General features: G+C 42.3%; 1 protein-coding gene across 1 annotated transcript; it reads right to left on the bottom strand.

Moving 5' to 3' along the window:
- Positions 1-4,009: 4,009 nt before the first annotated feature.
- LOC147357284 (neutrophil collagenase-like) lies at positions 4,010-19,446 on the bottom strand. Its single transcript, XM_086338846.1, has 10 exons — positions 15,153-19,446; positions 13,242-13,486; positions 12,193-12,341; positions 11,980-12,105; positions 9,230-9,391; positions 6,785-6,902; positions 5,909-6,042; positions 5,181-5,334; positions 4,403-4,506; positions 4,010-4,245 (listed from the first exon to the last, which is right to left on the bottom strand). Exons 1-10 carry the CDS (start codon positions 15,261-15,263, stop codon positions 4,136-4,138), a joined length of 1,413 nt encoding a protein of 470 aa, XP_086194972.1. The 5' UTR covers positions 15,264-19,446; the 3' UTR covers positions 4,010-4,135.
- Between the last annotated feature and the right edge of the window lie 247 nt (positions 19,447-19,693).

The raw sequence follows: 19,693 nt of genomic DNA, 5'->3' as shown, positions 1-19,693 counted from the left end.
GCATTTGGAATAGGAGATTGTTTACATCTGACAGGGAAAATAACTGGATGTCTGGATATAAAATTCAGCAAAACATGCGAGGGTAAATGATGCAAAAATTTTGACCAAAATAATTTCCTACGGCAATCTGCCAGTCCTCATCAAACATTAGAAGAGCATCAAGTTGTTCCTTATTATATGGAATTACAATTTCTGATGGCTCTTTACCAAATAATTTAATGCTCTGCTTTTTTCCTTTAATATCAAAGTAGCTATCAATCCCGGATAAGAAGCCGCTACCTTTTTAGCTTGGGCGGGGAGAGAGACCCATTCTATGGGGCCGTTTTGCCATAAAGAGCTTACCTTCAAAAGTCCCTGTTCGGGCGCCACCTGCCGGGGACCAGCCCCGGCTGATCCAGGGTATTCGAAGGAGAGATGGCATAGGCGAGGATCAGGATACGATAGCTTCAATTAGATATTAATTAAAGATATAAAGAGTAATAGAATGAGGATAGCTCAGTAAAATTCAGTGGAGAAAAGAGGCTGAGTAGCTTGGTTTACGCGGGAGACCAATAAAACTTCAAGACAAGAAGTTTGCACCACTTACGTAGGCCGCAGGCGTCCTTCCGTTCTCCCGAAGGAGAGGAGACACTGAGGCCTCCCTGGTCGGACCTTAGAAGCCCAGGCATAATTAGTAAGCATGGTGGGTTCTGCGCTCCAGACCCACCCACTGGAGAACAAGTGAACAACTGAAAGGAGTTTTGTAAGTTTCTCAGTAAGTCCTGCTGGAATTGAGCCCCAGCTCCTGCAGCAGAAACCTCAGCGATACGTACTTGAATTAATGAACTTTCTCTCTTTCTATTTCATTCTGCTTGCTCAACCTCACTCTTGCTTGCTGGGACCACGTCCCCAATAAAGTGACTGTGCTACGGTCTTGTCTTAGCCTTTGCTTTGGAAGAAACTCAACCTAAGATAAAAGTAATATCATTCTTAAGTTTTAAGCTTAGATTCTCACATCTCTTGTACTCAAAACTTCAACACAGCATCCAGAAAATACCACACATTGTCAAGAAAACCTTGAAAAGGGCAAATGTTTAAAATTCTTTACTATACTTTATATTGCTGTTCACTTTCTTTGCCTGTGAAATACGGTTAAAAAAATAACATGAATTCTGTTCTTGTGTTGAAAATGCATAGATGAGGCTTGGGCCAAGAATCTGTCATAAATAGCTGGTACCACTAGCAGATATTCTGAAATGAATCTCCCATCTTTGTGCCTGTAAAAACTGATTTCATAAGAAGTTTTAGAAGATGCCATAGTCTGAAATTGACTCTTAAAAATGAAATCTCAAATTCTTACAGGTCCTTTTGCCATTTGACATTGATACAATGAATTGCTTATCTATTTCCCTCACTTTTCCTAGCACAGTACCTGGAACAGGTAGGTGATTAATTGCAGAACAAGTGAATAAATGAAATTATAGTATATACTAGTTTCTATTTTATCTTATAAAGTAAGTTGAGAATAAAGTATTGACATACTCAAGAGACTCTTTGAAGACATTGAATATTGACAAAATATTTCATTAACCTATGAAGCAATACCTAAAAGTTTAATATCAATAGTATAATATTTCTGATAAGGGAAAATACCCACAAATATATTGAAAATTCCCTTTATACTTTAGATGGACTATATGGTAGTATATTAAGAAATTCAGTAGATCACAAGTCAGTCATTTAAAATATTTATTTTAAATTCATTTAATAGATAAATTTTGAACCAAAATTAAGTATAAAATTATACTAAATTAATCATCTGCTGGGCTTAAAAATTCTAACAGAAAAAGAACAAAGTATATGATAGTGTTAAATATATTTTACAGTTCACATATTTATTATGTAATAAGCTGCATTGTATTACATTCCAACAACTGCCAATATATTATAATGATTTTTTAATTGGAGGATAATTTCCTTACAGTGCTATGGTGGTCTCTGCTGTACGTCAACATGAATCAGTCATAATTATATATATGTCCCCTTCCTCTTGAGTCTCCCTCCCCCACCCCATTCTACTCCTCCGGGTCATCCCAGAGCACCAGCCTGGGCCCCCTGGATATTATAATAATTTCAGTGTCTGGACTAACCATTGCTGCTGCTGCTGCTAAGTCGCTTCAGTCATGTCCGACTCTGTGCGACCCCATAGACGGCAGCCCACCAGGCTCCCCCTGTCCCTGGGATTCTCCAGGCAAGAACACTGGAGTGGGTTGCCATTTCCCTCTCCAATGCGTGAAAGTGAAAAAATAAAGTGAAGTCGCTCAGTCGTGTCCAACTCCTAGCGACCCCATGGACTGCAGCCTACCAGGCCCCTCTGTCCAAGGGATTTTCCAGGCAAGAGTACTGGAGTGGGTTACCATTGCCTTTTCTGGGACTAACCATTATGATCCCACAAATCTTAAAGTTCTTAATAGAAAATCCATTAGCAAATTTATGCATCTCATCTCAGTGTAATCGAATTAAATAATAGTTACTGAATTTTGTGCCCAGCACAGTTCTGTTTGTCTGGCAAACCCTAGTTTTCTGTAGAGGGTGTCCTTTTGAGAAGCTCAGGGAAAACAGAAATAAAGAACAACAGATCTAACTCGCCCATTTGCTCAGACTCTAGAAGCCAAGGAGGAGGCAGGAGAGGAGGTGGTACCCCTCCTTTTTGCTGCTCCTCTGGGAAGATACCAATTATCTTTACCAGGGTTTCAATTCTGACTTTCTGTATTGATTCATTTCCTTAAGTGCAGATGTACTATTTCAGCTTCCCAGAGCTGCTGTAACTGTCACCAACTTGGTAGCTTAAAACAAGAGAAACCTTTTTTTTTTTAACACAGTCTGGAAGCTACAGATCAAATCAAGGAGTCAGGAGGGTCATGTCCTTCTCTCTAAAGGCTCTAGGGCAGATCCTTCCTTGCCTCTTTCCAGCTTCCGGTGGTTGCCGGCAATCCTTGGCACATAGGTGCACCATTCCCACTCTGCTCCACCTTCACAAGGCCTTCTCTACTGGATATCTAGTGTCTGCTCTTCTTATAAAAACATCAGTTTTTAGACCTACCCTGATCTAGTATAACCTCATATTAGCTAATTACATCAACAGAGATGCTAGTTGCATAGGTACCTGGGGTGAGGGCTTCAGCATACCATTTTTCAGCTCAGTTCAGTTGCTCAATCGTGTCTGACTCTGCGACCCCATGAATCACAGCATGCCAGGCCTCCCTCACCAACTCCCGGAGTTCACTCAAACTCATGTCCATCGAGTCGGTGATGCCATCCAGCCATCTCATCTGTTGTCCCCTTCTCCTCCTGCCCCCAATCCCTCCCAGCATCAGGGTCTTTTCCAATGAGTCAACTCTTTGCATAAGGTGGCCAAAGTACTGGAGTTTCAGCCTCAGCATCAGTCCTTCCAATGAACACCCAGGACTGATCTCTTTTAGGATGCACTAGTTGGATACCATTTTTAGGGGGATACAATTCAATCCACAACAGGTATCAGCAATATTTTTTTCCAAGAGTGGAAAACAGCATCACATTTTTGTCAAGGCAACGTATACAGCTTATGTTGTTCATAATACCTGTTGTTGTTGTTTATTCACTCGAAGAGTTGTGTCCTACTCTTTGTGACCCCATGGACTATAGCTGGCCAGGCTCCTCTGTCTATGGGATTTTCCAGGCAAGGACACTGGAGTGAGTTACAATTTCCTTTTCTGGGGTCGTTATCCTTACTTCTAACCAAAATACAGTGCTAAATAACATGTAGCAGGTACACTTAAGATGTATTTAAAAGACTTAAGAATAAATGGGCATTTTAGAAGTCAAATAAACAAGTTAAGGAAATAATGAATATTGATTGAGGTGGCAAAGAAGACTTAATCTCCTTCTTGTGATGGGTTCACTAACATGAGATGGAATGTATGAGAACCAAATCAATCTCTGCAAACAGTGGATACTCCAAATGTAATTTCACTGAAGACAAGTCCAATGAATACAGTGATAGCAAACAACATTATTTATTATTCAGAAAATATAAATAGGATACAATGTAATAGATATGCAAATTAGACTTCTCTTCCATATTCAGAAAATGGATACAATCACATTTAATTTTGCTTCAACTGTACCTACAGTTAAGCCATCTATTGCTTCTGTCGACTCTAGTAACTCTACGAGCATGAAAATCAAATGCATAATATCTTGGTCCACTGAAGAAAAGGAAGAAGGCTATGTAAAAGAAAAGATATAATGTATTGAATTGGCTTGCAGAAGATCTTGGATATTTTCAATTAAAAAACCCCATTCCAGTCCTATTATAACTATCACATGCAAATGAACTATTTTAAAAAATTAAACAAATTTATTAAGTTTATTTTCTACTTACAATTCTCCTGGAAAACTGCATCAACTCTACTTTCTATTCCTGGAAAAAAACTTGCTATGCTTTGGGGATAACCTGGTTCCATAGACTGACTTTGGTCATCATAGCTGATGAGAAAAAAAAAATCATCCAATGTTTTAAGACCAATACAATATACAATGATAACAATTTTCTTTAAATTGTATATACTTAAAAAAAGTGCCTTCACACATATCTTCTCATTAGTTCTTCACAATATCCTATTTATTGAAACTAATGATGGTTAATTTCTCTACCTAAGGGTACCTACCTATTTATAAAATATACTGCTATCACTAGTACTAAGACAGATATCTGATTGCTGGTGCAGTGTTATTTTCAAAAGGAGAGCTTATGTTTCTAAGGCTTTTACTTAATTGATTCATCATCTCTATCTGAATAAATATAAATAATAATTTCAACTTGGGAATCAAGTTCTGTATAACATTTGCTTGAGTGTAGTAGAATTTAACTCTTAGAATTTCATGAATAAATGAGACTTAGACTAATTCTTTCTTTGGATCCCACTTTAGTGCTCTATTCAAGTTAGCTCTTTTTCAGGATATGGAGTGCTCAATACCATTGGGCAGGTGTCTTAACTTTATGAAAATTTCAAAAGCCATAGCAACATCAATCATCTTGTGAAAAAGAATGCTTATCAGAGACCATCTAGATGTGTTAAACCTTCAGATACCTGATCATCGATGGTTTCTAGACAGGGTGAAAAACATAGATTTCAATCTCTAATGGAAAAAAATCTTACCTCCAGAACTGGTCGTTTACAAAGAAGTACGTTTTTCTCCTGTAGGAAACAGCTGCGTCAATTGCTTGGACACTGCTCGGGAAGCCATAGCTTGATATATGCCTGGGGTAACCTTGCTGAGTATCATAGCCACTCAGAGCCCAGTACTGGGTGCCTGTCAACGATTCAGGTGTATGTCAGATAAAGTTTTTCCATTCCTACAAAATGTATATCACTTCTTAACCTTTGCATACATTTATCATAGGAATAAAAATGGAAAAAATAGTCTTGAAAAGAAAAAGGTGGTCAAGTTAAGATCATTGGGCTATGATAGACCTCATGGTTCCCCAACACCTGTAAAATATTCCCAACTTCTAAGCCTGGCATTCAGGGTCCCACACTTGAATGTCTTATCTCATGTGACTTCTATACAGAGATTTAACTAGAACCTTGGGGGAATCTTAGAGAATTATACCTGGGATAAGGCTGGAGGAACGCTAAAGGTGGTCTAATGAAGTGTTCTCATTTTGTAAATGAGGAGATTAATGCCTGAAGAGGGTACAACCTGCTCAAGTTCACGCAGCTGTTAGTGGTGGACAGAGGACCCAACCCAGGTCTCTCGACAAAAACGCAGCCAGCGTTAACACTCTCTCCTTGACTCACCTCTTTGAACCTGGAAAAGAGCACAAAGGAGTCCTGCCCTTCCCTCCACCGGGAACAAGAAGAAGAGGAAAACCGCGGGCAGTTACCTTTGAATATGAAAATTAGGTCCCTGTCAAAATCCTCATAAGCAGCCTGTATGCCGTTTGGCAGGGACGGCCAGTAGAGAGAAATGAAATTGAATTCCGCCATTCGTAGCCGAGGGTGCTTCCTCCAGACGTACCTAGTGGAACACAAGGAGAGAAGCACGCGTGACAGTCTACGTAGGCGGTTTCTGCGAGTCTGGGGCCGGAACTGGCCCTGTAAGCCTGCTGAGAGGATATGACACCCAGTGAAGGCGACGCTGGCCGCTCAGTGACCAGCATATGCCCAGTCCTTTGTGGTGACGCCATCCATCTGGTGAGAACTCTGCAGGTGTCAGGGGAGCTGACAGGAGGGGCTTTACTCCATTGCGTTTTACACTACCTCCGTTCTCACACACCGACAAGTCTTATTTTGTTAGGCTCTTTCATTACTGGTGCTACAGTATGATGAAGATATTTAGAATACAAGCACACTCAGCCTGTGGGTACACAGTCACAAAATAGCCAATGGAAAATTGAAAAATTCAGTCAGATGATTTTTCCCGCATCTTACGAAGTGACTGGTTCCATTCACCTGACTGAATTTGGGTAGGACCGAATACTATTTTGGTCTTGGGGAAACCCAGCCACAGAATTTCTAACAGCTAGAGCCCATGTTTGTATACATCTTCAGAAACATCTGAATATTTACAAATGTTTTAACTATTTTTTCTCTTCCAGGATGTTTTAAGTTACCCAGAAAGCACTATCAGTTCCAATGACATTCACATGCATAGATTTCAAAGGAAAAGCTGAGTAATGTGTAATATGTGACTTAATTAGAATACAGTTTTAAGTTAGCCAGTAAAAGAAGTCAAAAGAAGGAATATTTCATTCTCATACTTGTCTTTGAAGAAGAGTATTTCTCCACGGAGTGTGGTGACAGCATCAAAAGTCAGTCTGGGGTCGCAGGCGGTGGGGGTGGTTGGTCCAGTAGGTTGCACAGGGTTGCTTGAGGGTCCTGAAATTTAAAAAAGACTTTCTATAAACATAAGCCCAGGGTGTACATTCGATATATCTCAGGTCAGTGAAGGGTCTTCATATGAAAAGAAATGCTATTTGGCCATCCTACAAGGTGTTAAAGTAGTTACACATTGCTGCTGCTGCTAAGTTGCTTCAGCCATGTCCAACTCTAGACGGCAGCCCACCAGGCTCTTCTGTCACTGGGATCCTCCAGGCAAGAATACTGGAGTGGGTTGCCATTTCCTTCTCCAATCACACACTGCTGCTGCTGCTAGGTCGCTTCAGTCGTGTCTGACTCTGTGCGATCCCATAGATGGCAGCCCACCAGGCTCCACCGTCCCTGGGATTCTCCAGGCAAGAACACTGGAGTGGGTTGCCATTTCCTTCTCCAATGCGTGAAAGTGAAGTCGCTCAGTCGTGTCAGACTCTTCGAGACCCCATGGACCACAGCCTACCAGGCTCCTCCATCCATGGGATTGTCCAGGCAAGAGTACTAGAGTGGGTTGCCATTGCCTTCACACATTAAAAGTCTTTTAAGGCTCTCTTAAAAGTCTTTTTTTTATAATTAAAAAATTAAACAGGCTCAACTTGATGGCTCAGTTGGTAAAGAGTCCGCCTGCCAATGCAGGAGACATGGGTCTGATCCCTGATCTGGGAAGGTCTCTCATGCCACAGAGCAGTTAAGCCCGTCTGCCACACTCTAGAGTCTGGGAACCACCACTAGAGAGCCCACGGACCGTGACCACTGCAGCCTGAGCACCCTGAAGATTGTACCCCGCGACAGGAGAAGCCACTGCAGTGAGAAGTCCATGTACCACAGCGAAGAGAGGCCGCCTCTGGCCGCAACTGGAGAAAACCTGGGCAGCAACAGAAACCCAGCACACCCGAAGAATTAGATAAAAAATAAACAAAAGAATAGTTGTGACTTTAAGGACAGTTCCAGGTTAAGTTGTGAAGCAAAGAAGTGTGAATTCTTCCCCTTCCCCTCTGCCAATTTAAAATCAGAATCCCATGTTTCTTTCCCTTCTTGGTTCCTCTTTCTGCATGTTTAGTCACTCAAGATCTACTTTCTCATTTCCCACAAAAATCCCCCTTCAAGAAGCTCTTATCCATCAGTCTTCTGCCAAACAGCATAAATCTAAGTCCAATTTTAGAAATATTTTCCTATAAATATTTAAATTGTAATGTATTTTCTCATTGCAGAACAAAAGGTTGCAAGCAGTTAAAATATGGGTGAGTGAGAAAAGGAGGTGTTTTCAGAGGAAAAGGAATTGGGAAGTAGGGGCAGTTAGACTAGGTCTCATTGTTCCTGAAAATTCTACTGTCATGAAAAAAATTCATAGTTGTGGGACCCTAACCTGCTTGGTTTTGATACTGCTGTCTTACCAGAAAGGGAGAATGTTTTACCCAGTGTGACTCCACAACACTCCTGTCCCATCAACACTTTAAATTTTTTTTTTTTAGAGATAGAAAGAGCTGCAAACCTTTCTCTGGCTTCTTGTTCCTACAGCTACTAGGGGGCAGGAGGGCAAGAGGACGGAGAGATGGAATGGTCCAGACCACACTTAGACAGAGCCAAAGGCCTCTATATCCCTCCCTGAAAAGTGTCAGTCTCAGCTTTAAAAAACATTTCTCTCTCTTCATACTCCATCCCACTTCCTTCTTTCTGTCACAGACAACTATCTTGATATGTTCAACATGTATATATATGTAAATATATGTTTGTTAGCATGTTTCTTGAAAATGCTTTGCTTTGTCTGTATGCATTCTTAATTTGTGTGGATTCAACATATTGCATAATTTGCACACTGTGTAATATGTATCATTCTGTTTCTTATCCAGGAATCACAATGTTTTAAAGACACATCTGTGTGTGTTAGTTGTTTAGTCGCGTCCGACTCTTTGCAACCCCATAGACTACAGTCTACCAGGCCCCTCTGTCCATGCAACTCTCCAGGCAAGAACACTGGAGTGGGTTGCCATTTCCTTCTTCAAAAGGAACTATAGAAAGAAAGTGAAGTCGCTCAGTCATGTCCGACTCTTTGAGACCCCATGGACTGTAGCCTACCAGGCTCTATCCATGGAACTCTCCAGGCAAGAATACTGGAGTGGGTTGCCATTTCCTTCTCCAAAAGACTTATCGGTGTCCACCTGATTCAGAGTTTTTCAGGGCTGCACATTACTGTATGGCCTGCATCTACCACATTTTCCCTGTTTATTCTCCTGATGGGCTCCCAGGTGCCCTCCAACATCCATCATCATAGCAGACTGCAGTGAGCATCCCTGACGTGCCCAGGCATCACCACGTACTTCAGACGACCTTACCGTAGATGGCCTGAATGCCATTGATGTCATCTTGATGCAGTGAGTAGCTGCTGGGGTCAATGAAAGCATAATTGGGATACATCAAGGCCCCAGGATCAGAGGAGTGAGCCAGCCCCAAGGAATGGCCGAATTCATGGGCAGCAACAGGAAACAAGTTGTAATCTGAAATGCAAGCGTGTGCGGTGAATGGGTTGAAGTGGATTGAAGGGTGGTGGGAATAGGATCTTGAGGAATGCAGCTTCGAGGCCCAAACTGCTTGACTTCTCCCTTCCCTCTACATTATCTGATGAAATAGAGGCTGGAAGGAAACAAGATAGGACTCATAGGTTGTGATTAGGAATAATGAGTGCCTCATCAGGTCTTAGAAACAAGAGGACTGCCTTTCTTCCAGTTCTCATAATTGACAGACCTGAGGTTTAGGGAAATGATGACGAGGCCATCACAGGTCTCAAGACTCTCAGAGGCCCTCTCCCCACACCTGCTCCTCGCCAGCCTCCCAGACCCACAGCACCACAAGCTGAGTCGAAGTGAAGAGGCGCATAGAAAAGAAGCCGGTCAGCCAGGCCTCCCGTGCGGGGTTGACTCCCTTTGGCTTCCTGACCACCCAGAGCCTAGCGCCGGCTCTTCCTTGATTCTGAGCTCTCCAGGAAGCATCGGGAATTTTCCACCAGAAAGAGACAAACCCCGCCCCTTATTGGTTCCTACTCTTGTCTTTTGACTTCCACGAGTACGGTGCCTTTTGTAACTAGGAACTGAAAAACTTTCAAGGCCTGCACTTCCTGTCAAACAAAGCCCAGGCTCCTTTGCCAAGTCGAAGACTACTGCATTTGGCTCCGGCAGACGTCTGAGGACTGGATGTCTGATGTGAGCCCTTCCCTCCAGCTGGTCTACGTGCCATCTCACAAACACACAGGCATTTTCTAACACTGCCTACTTTAAAAAAAAAAAAAAAAAAAGCATAGTTGTAGAGCACTTTCTTATATGCTAGTCATTGTAATAATATTTAATCTTAGCAACGTTCTTATGAAGTATTGTTAGAAATACTTGTACAGGAAAGCAACTGAAGCCCAGAGATTTTGGAACCTTGTTATTTGTCTTGCAACTAATAACTGGTAGAGCTGGGGTTGAACCCGGTTATGATAGCAAGACCTGTGCTCTTTCCAGTGTTCAACACTTCCTGATGATAATTAGCCTTGAATATTCTACCCATGCTCTATGACTTACTTTCTTGATCATCACATCCTTCCACCTTGCATTCATGAATGCTTCAAAAAACATCTTTGAGTGCCTGAAGTACTGGGCAAGGGGCTCTGGAGGATTTATCATGATGCATAGACTAGCCAGGGAGACACGTGCAAATAACTTGAATGTGCAGAATAATGAGGAGGGAAGTCAGAGAAGACAAAACAAAGGCTACTAGGATTCTGAGAAGAAGACAAAATGGGGTGTTTCCCTACCAATTGACATAGTATGGAAAAAGAGAGATTTTGAAAGGTGGGGCTTTGGGCATGGGCAAGGGCATTTCAGGAAGAGGAAGCAACGTGAGCCAATGTAGGACGGTTGGAAAGCAGATGCTGTCATCTGGGAACAGTGAATTGCAGTGTGGCTGCTCTGTGTGAAATGTGAAGACAAGCCATGAAAGATGATGTTGGACGATCCCCAAGAGCTTTCAGTGTCAAATGGACATACTTGGCCTAGAAAATGTAAATACTAGGCTTTCCAAATGTGGACATGAGCTTTCCAAGAACAAAACTCCTTGCAGTGTTGGGGAGAATTAGAGGGACAGAGACCAGAGGTGAACAGTCAGGTGGGATTCTGGATCAGGTGAGCGGTAGTGACCATCTGACCTGGTGGGAAGGGCAACAAGAATCTGAAGTCATGGGGAGAGTTTATTATCTTTGTGAACACACAAAGCTGTGAACACACAGCTCCAAGCACAGGGATTTAGATAGAATAAATACTTAGATCATTGATGTTGAGGAAATGGTGGGAGGAACAGGTCCCAAGCGAAGATAAAATGTTCCTTTCTTATTATTTTCAAAAAAGTGTCCCATGGCCTCTTGTTACTCTATAACCTTTTAAAGCACCACTCAGTTATTCCCTTCAGGTGATCTTATTCTTACCCTGAGTCTTCTCCTGAAAGGGGTAGTTTGCTATATGGGAATATATCTTTGAAAAAATAGCTCTATTAAGATGAAATGACTAGATAAACAAGAATATCTAGATGGCTGCTCTTTCCTAAGTAGGACAGTTTTCTAAATAAACCTTATTATTTCTGAATTTCCAAAAGTAGAAATCTTTTCAAACATCATAAAATTTCACAATATTAAAATAAAGATATGCCCTAAATCAGTGGTAAGCAGACTTTCTTTAATGAGAGTCCAGATAGTAAATATTTTAGATTTCGTGAGCCATAAGCTCTGATATTGTGGTATGAAAGTTGTCATAGATGATACATAAAAAGAAGAGTATGTGGCCCTGTCCCAATAAAACTTCATTTATACAAATACGAACAGGAAGGACTTAGCCATGATTTGTTGTTTTGACTCCTGCCTTAGGAAACAAGGTCGGGATTTAGCTTTTAAGATTTTTTCTCAACCTAAATTAGCTTAGTATCTTGAGGTAATAAGAATAATGTGTGTGTGTGTGTGTGTGTGTGTGTGTGTGTGTGTATGCATGTAGACGTGTAAATTCTAATATGGGAAAGTTCAGTTAGAAGCTACATGTGGACATAACCTTGGTTAACTTACTTTCAGAGGTTTTGGTCCATGTTTCTTCTGCATCAAAATGAACATCTCCTCCAATACCAGGGCCTGGCTGAAAGGCATGAGCAAGAATTCCATCGGGTCCATCAAATGGGGAATTGTCCCCATGATCTGAAATAAAACAATTTGTATTAGGTATTAGCCACTTTTCAGTTTAGCCAGAGAAAGCAACATTGAGCCTGAGTTCTTTGAGCCCACCTCTTTGGGCAAAAGAAATCTGGATGTCTGCTTCTTTGTCCAAGGTCCTGTTGAAGGTCAAGGGTGACACTTTACTCCAGACTTTAAAGGCTTCCTCAATAATTGCTTCCACATCCGTCTCTGTCAAGTTCTGGGTATAGTTCACAATCCTTCAAAATGAGAAGGCACATTAGTCTTTAGAACAGCAGTCCCTCGGTAGATTAAATTGCTCTAGTTTGGAGTTTGTTGCACGTGTAACATGCTACCACTGAACAGTGTGTAAGGAGTGGGTGAAGGACTTAGGGTTGAAGACAGACCTGGGTTCTGGACAAGTTACTACATGTCGTTAAACTCCACTTCCTTATTCATAAAATGAGGATGGTAAAATAGTACCCCTGTCATAAGGTTTTTGTAAGAGTAAATATATATAAAGCATTTAGTTCACTACTTGGCAAATAGTGGTCTTCAATAAATATAGTGTATCATTATTACTGTTATTATCTTCAAAATGGATGAAAAGTGAGGCTAGATTATCTCCAGCAATGATTAAGTCTTTTGGGGGGTCCCTGGTGGCTCGGTGGTAAAGAATTCACCTGCATGCAATTCAGGAGACTGCCTGTAAATGCTGGAGACTCAGATTTGATCCCTGGATGGGGAAGATCCCCTGGAGAAGGAAATGGCAACCCACTCCAGTATTCTTGCCTGGGAAGTCCCATGGGCAGAGGAGCCTGGTGGGCTACAGTCCACGGGGTCATAAACAGTCAGACATAACCTAGTGACTAAACCACAAACCACTTACATGAGTTCTTGGACAGACAGCCTAACTTTGCCATAGTCTTCTTTAGACTGTTAGAGAAAGGAGACCAAAAATGGCAGGCTTTGGATTGATAAGAACCCATGGGATCTTCTCCACTTCATCCTCTCATTCATTCACTAGAATGTAAACTGTGTAAGAACAGGGATATTTGCTTGTCTCTAGTGGAGTCCAAGTTCTGTATCAGTGTCTAACACAGTAAGAGTTCAGTGAACACTGGCTCAGGGAATAAACTCTGAAACTCGAGAAATATCACCTGTAGGTCAGCTTAGTTTTTTCCCACTTGGGGTTTCCTGGGGTTCTCATAAAGCTGCCCGAGTCGGGCACTCCACAGCGAGGCTTTCTCATCATCTCCAGGGTTTCCTCATTTGGCTTCCCTGTCACGTTCAGCCTGAAGAATTGCTGCATTCTTTTAAGTGTCTCAACAATCACATTAGTTTTGCTCTTCCTTTCAGACTTATATTTGAACCTTGGCAATTGGTAGAACTTCTCTAGGTAATTCTGGAAAAAGACAAACATAAGGGATTTGCTGTGAAACTGCCTTCAGTTCTCTGGGGTTTTGCATCCCTTTTTAAGTTATTACAGGGCTAATAACCTGATCGCCACAAAAATAAAAGCACAAATTTGCTGGTTGACTTTGAGAGAAAAGGGCCTACTGGAAAGAACAGTTTATCCCTTCAGTGCTACAGTTACTATTATTCATAAAAATAGGTATTTCGTGAAGGGTAAGATAGACATCTCAAGCAATCTCAAGCAAAATGCTAGTATACAGTTAGGAGACTGCCTTCTTATTTTTATTAAAAAGCAAACAAAACAAAACAGCATAAGCATTTATTGACTTCTTGAAGTATTAGTTGCAGCAACGCAGATTCTCTTTTTTAATCCTCTTTTCACTATTGTAGAGGAGGGTTAATCATTCACACTGACATAAAGATGCAAAAAAATAAGGAACTTGCCAAGATGATAATCGGGTCCCAATTCACCACGTTGCTTCCCAAATGAGAACTGAGAATTTTAAGAGAAGAACACCAAACATGTTTTGGAGTAACAGCAGCATCACTCTCATTAGCCTTTTATTCACCACAGTAACTCTTCAAGAGGGGCCAGAAACTCATTAAGTACAGGTTCTGAAGGTTGTTAATGAGCCAGTTATGAGACTTCTTTCTTTCACCTTAAGCATCCTTAAGTGGCACTTTGCAAGTGACACAGGACACAGCAATTTTGTGTTCACACAGGCTTTGAGATCAGATAGCTTTGGGTTCAAAACTTAGCTCTGCCACGGATTAATTGTGTGTCCTGGACACATCACTTAGATAATTCAAGATTCACTTTTATCTCTAAAGTGGAATTAATAATCTGTCATCACAGGGTTGCTGTAGGATGAAATGAGACAATATTTGAGAAATGCTGAGCAGGACACCCTGTGCAGAATAAGTACTTAATCACTTCTGGCTATCAGCCATGGGTTACTGTATCATGGTAAGAAGTACTTTTTTTTTTTAAGTCAAACAAAAAGAATCAACAAGAAAAAAATGCTTTTTTAAAACTGTAATGCTGGGAAAATTGTGCATGACAAATTTCTGACAGCATTCCTTTGTTTTTCTTTAAAGACTTGGCCTTTCATACTGTTAAACAATGGGGGAAAAGCTATCCGTTTTGTTTTTTACAATGCTTCCCAGAGTTTATAAACAGCCCCATAGTCTGATTTTAGGAAATAAGACCACATAATGAACTGATTTCTGGTTTCTTATAGTTTCCCATCCTCACACTCTCTTGTACACCTGAGATATTTGGCTGCACAAACAAGTTCATACAGAAAGCACCAATCATGTAGTAACTGCATTGCAGACATTCTAGAAAGGAAGTCTTAGGTAAGTGAAAAAGAAAATCATTTTATAATTAAAACCATTCCTTCTAAAAGGTTTTCCCTGCTGGAGCAGCTTGGCAGCCGTGTTTTCCGAGGGTTTGAAGAGTCCAGCGTGTTTGCACGCCCGGCTTTCGGAGAGCCCTGTTTGGAACTCTCCTAATCATTGAAACAAGATGTTCAGCCTCAAGCAAATCATTCACATAATTCCTTCAGGCGGTTTCAACTAAAAAGAGAAGATAACCCAAACAATTTTCTCATCACCAGCAAATCAACCACCCACCTAAATGATAGTTGAGTTACCTGAACAATGTTTCTGTTCTTCTCTTCTAGGGATGCAAAAGATACTGGAAAGGCCCTGGAAAGCTGCACGTGGAGTAAGAGCAGAAGTGGGAGCATCTTCAGGCTGAACATGGCCTTCCTTGTCTTCAAGGAAGACCTCTCCCGGCCTGCCTTCTGCCCCTTCCCCTGCCGGGTACCCTGAAGGTCACAGCATCACAGGTCTCTCTCTGTTTCATCTGGTCCCTTATAAAGCTGTGTCTTAAACAATTGCCCCACCAGGAACGTGAAGCAATGCAGGCTAATTACACTCTGACAGTTCTGCAATGTTATAATGTGATCGAGTACCCTCAAATGGGGGAGTCTTTCAATGGAAAAAAGTACAACTTGCTACTCTGCTTTTGGGGCTTTTACATATTTACTTTTGCAAAATTGTCGAGGAAAAGGAATAGGAGACTAATTCTGAAGTTAATAAAGAGCATTTCTGGGTATGTCAGAGGCTGAGGCTGTGTTACTTACACAGTAGAATATTGTTTGATTAGTGGTAGGTGTCTTGGGACTAAGGAGTCTAACTGGAGAATCTCTGCACTTACCCCACCCCCCTCCATTGTTGTAGGTCAGGAGCATGTGTGCTTGTGTGTACTGTGACGAAGTTGGATGCATCTGGGGTCCTAGAGTAGTTTCTGGAAGATGTGGTTTTGGCATCAGTGCAATAGAAAACCCCAGTCCACAGCTGGATTTTCCTTGGAAAGACACAGAAAACAGTTCTGATGGCAATGATAGTAACGATCGTTTGCTAAATACTTTTTATATCCCAGATTTATGTGCTATATGTATATGACCTTGGCCCATGCTCACAAGGCGTTGGAGGGTGGATGCTACTACTACCTGCACTTTGCAGATAAAATCAAATCCAGAGACATGAGATGGCTTATATAAGACACATGCTAACATTGTGGAGGAGCCAGGATTCAATCGTAGGGTGTGTGTTTAGAGGCTGAACTGGCAGCTATGATTGACTCATCAGGACTTATTTTCTAGTCTCCCCTCCAGCACCTGGCTGGCCCAGATGGAGCTGTAGGTCGAGGCCTGCAGCAGCTGGGAGACCTTGGCTGTGTGGATGGAGAAGACAGGAAGAAGGAGCACAGGATGCCTTGTGTACGCCCAAAGGACTCAGACAGGACTCCCAGACAATGTGGCTCTGCAGCAGCTATGCTGGGCAGGGGCCCTTGGGCCTGCTTTTTAAACCATGGTCCTCAGTCCCACTAACTCTGACTCTATGTGCATATCCACTGCTACCACACAAGGGCTCTGAATAGATTTATTCACACATGTTTATATAACAGTTGGGGCTTCCCTGGTTTCTCAGTTGGTAACAAATCCACCTGCAATGCAGGAGACCCTGTTTTGATTCCTGGGTCAGGAAGATCCCCTGGCAAAGGGTTAGGCCACCCACTCCAGGATTCTTGGGCTTCCCCGGTAGCTCAGATGGTAAAGAATCTGCCTGTAACATGGGAGACCTGGGTTTGATCCCTCGGTTGGGAAGATCCCCTGGAGGAGGGCATGGCAACCCACTCCAGTATTCTTGCCTGGAGAATCCCGTGGACAGAGGAGCCTGGTGGGCTACTGTCCATGGGGTCTCAAAGCGTTGGATACAACTGAGCAACTAAGCACAACATATATACAGTTGACTCTTACCAAGGGGGTGGGTTGGGGTGCTGACCTTCTGTGCAACCAAAAATCTGCATGTAATTTATAGTCAGCCCTCTGTATACTCAGTTCCTCTGTATCTTCACTTCCGTGTCGGCAGATTCAACCAACGCTTAATCCTGTCATACTCTAGTATTTATTATTGAGAAAATCCAGTGGGGTGAACTGGGAGACTAGGATCAACATACATACACTCCCATGTATCAAAAGCCTGGTGGGCACCCGCTGTCTGCGCGGGAGCTGAGCTCAGCTCTGTGATGCCCTAGAGGAGTGGGGATGGGGGTGTGGGCTGGGAGGGAGCTCCCAGAGGGAGGGGATACTTGTGTACATACAGCCGATTCATCTCACCGTGCAGCAGAAAGTAACACACCGTGGGAAAATGATTATATCCCAATAAATAAAATGAGGGATAAAGAAGAAAACAGTCCAAGTGTGAGTAGGCCTACAGTTTAAACCTGTGTTGGTCAAGGGTCAACTGTATTCTGTAAAGGCAGGCTGTTCTTGTGCTTAAATGTATATGCCAACATGTACAGCATGTGTTAATGTGTTAATAATATCTCTATTTGAGAGGCTTTGGTAAGTGCTTCAGTTCCCTCCTGAAGTCTTTTAACAGCTTTTAAAACAAGCTGAAGAAACATGGCTTGGGTTAGAACCTATCTAGAGAGCAGATGAATGTTTATGAGGTAGATTCTCACATTCACTCAAGAAGTATTTCCTGACACCTCCTGTGCGCCAGGTGCTGTGCTGGGTTATTAGAGACTTGCCCGGGTCCAGCCCCGGTGGATCCAGGGAATTTGAAGGGGAGACGGCTTCGGTGATCAGGAAACAAGAGATCAATTAAGCGTTAATTAAAGATATAAAAAGTGGTGAAATAAGGATAGCTCAGTGAGAAAATTTAGTGGAGAAAAGAGGCTGAATAATTCAGCCAGAAGGTGAGAGAAAGAACGACACGGGGAAACCAAGTTTCAGTGAACAAGGCCCGCATTTTATTTTCCAAAGTAGTTTTTATACCTTAAGTTATGCATAGAGGATAATGGGGGAAGGGGTAGAGTCAGGCAGCAAGCCAGGCTTTCTTCCTGCAAACTTATCATATGCAAAAGTTTAGGTGATTCGCATCATCTTCTGGCCTGGAGGCCTGTTAACATTTTAAGACCCTTTCTTCAGAAAACTTATTTTTCTCTGTAGGTGATTAGTCAGGCGCCACCCTCCAAAAGCTTTAGATAAAGTTGCATTCCTACAGGGCAAAGGTGTGGTGGGCTATAACAAGAAAAAGAATTAACTTAAGGGTCCAAGGTTACAAACATTAAAGCTACTACTTACACCAGTTATATTAATCAATACACTGCCAGGGACACAGCAGGTAAGGGATATGGAAACTTAGCAGCAAACATTGGCCCAACAAGTGAAAAACCCTTCACCAATACAATTTCTAATCAATCTTTTAACTGCTCAAAGGAATCTGTATTTAGACAGTTTAGAACATCTCATGCCTCTCACAGTTGGGAGGCTCTGAGCAATCACATGTGGCCGGAAAAACCTATTCAGGCAGGCTAGAGGACTTTCAAAGGAGTTTGTAGGTTGAAACACTGTCACACCCAGGAATTAGTAACTGGAGCTGTAAGCTAACTCTTTTTTCAGAGAGAGGTAGTGGGGGACAGCCCCCCGTAAAGTCAGAGGTGTAGGTGAGAGCACAAAGCAGAAAGTAGGCAGACTCTGGTTTTGGGGGTAGATGCTCGAGAATTTCCAGGGGGACTCCTGAGGCTCGACCCCGCCTTTGCGTATGCCAAGCCTCCTTCCTCATGACCTTTGCCACGGGCGGAGCGCCTGCTCCCGGCAGGAGACAAGTTAACAGTGGTTCAGGTGAAGTACTGTGGGAGTCTGGTGGAAAGTGCAGGGTGGGTAGAATCAGGGAAGGCTTCCTGAGGGAGGAAGAATTTGAGCTTGTCCTCAGAGGAAGCAGAATGTGGATGTGCAGAGATGTGGGATCCGGTCCTTGTCCCCATGTTCTAACTTTTTCCATGTGGTTCAAGCTGTTCTCCATGTTAACCCTCCCTGGGTACATGACTTAGTCATGATGTGGCTTTCTGTGCATTAGGTCTTCAGTGAAAAAGCCTTTTCTCCCTAAATGAGAACGCCCTGTGTTCAGTTATTGTGATTCACTGTTGTTTATAAGGTTTATCAATGTACTTTCTCCTGAACACAATGAGAAATGATTTAGACAAGACTCCCAAACTCTAGTGAACTCGGTTCTCTAGTGTTTGTGTAAATGTTGTGTTGTATACCTATGGCTGATTCACGTTGAGGTTTGACAGAAAACGACAAAATTCTGTAAAGCAATTATCCTTCAATTAAAAAAATAAATTAAAAAGAAAAAAGTATACACATAAAAGGAAAAAAAAAAAAAGAAACAGGATTTTGGACCTGGATCCCAGATGACAGGTCCAGCCCCAGTACAGAGGTGGAGAAGGCCACGCTTGTTGTCAGGGTCTCTGGCTTCTGCTTTGTGAATCCTTTCTCTGTGCGTGACTGACACTCGCCTCCATGGTGTCTGCGCCTCCCTTCCAGGACACAGAGTTCTCTCAGGCCCTCCCCTCTCTGAAAATCTGCTTCTGGGAAAAGACCAGCTATCAGTCATTTCCACTCTAGTGTGAACTTGGGGACCGTTTGCCTTTTAAGCCAATTTCTTACTAGAAAAAAAAAAATGACATTTTTTAAAATAAAGGTTTTGTTTCCTGTGCGTTTCAGAGCAAGTAAAGGAGACGGTGGAAATTTAGTTTTGGACAGAGACACTGAAAGGCAGCGAAGGGTCATCCTGTCTCCATCCTGCCACCGCCTGTAGACAGCAACCTTGTCTC

The sequence above is a fragment of the Bos grunniens genome, chromosome 15, assembly GCF_055505025.1.
Source record: "Bos grunniens cultivar Pamir isolate PY7600 chromosome 15, Bosgru_T2T1.0, whole genome shotgun sequence".
Lineage (NCBI taxonomy): Eukaryota > Metazoa > Chordata > Mammalia > Artiodactyla > Bovidae > Bos > Bos grunniens.
The sequence above is the reverse complement of the archived record's forward strand: the minus strand, read 5'-3'. Positions and strand labels throughout refer to the sequence as shown.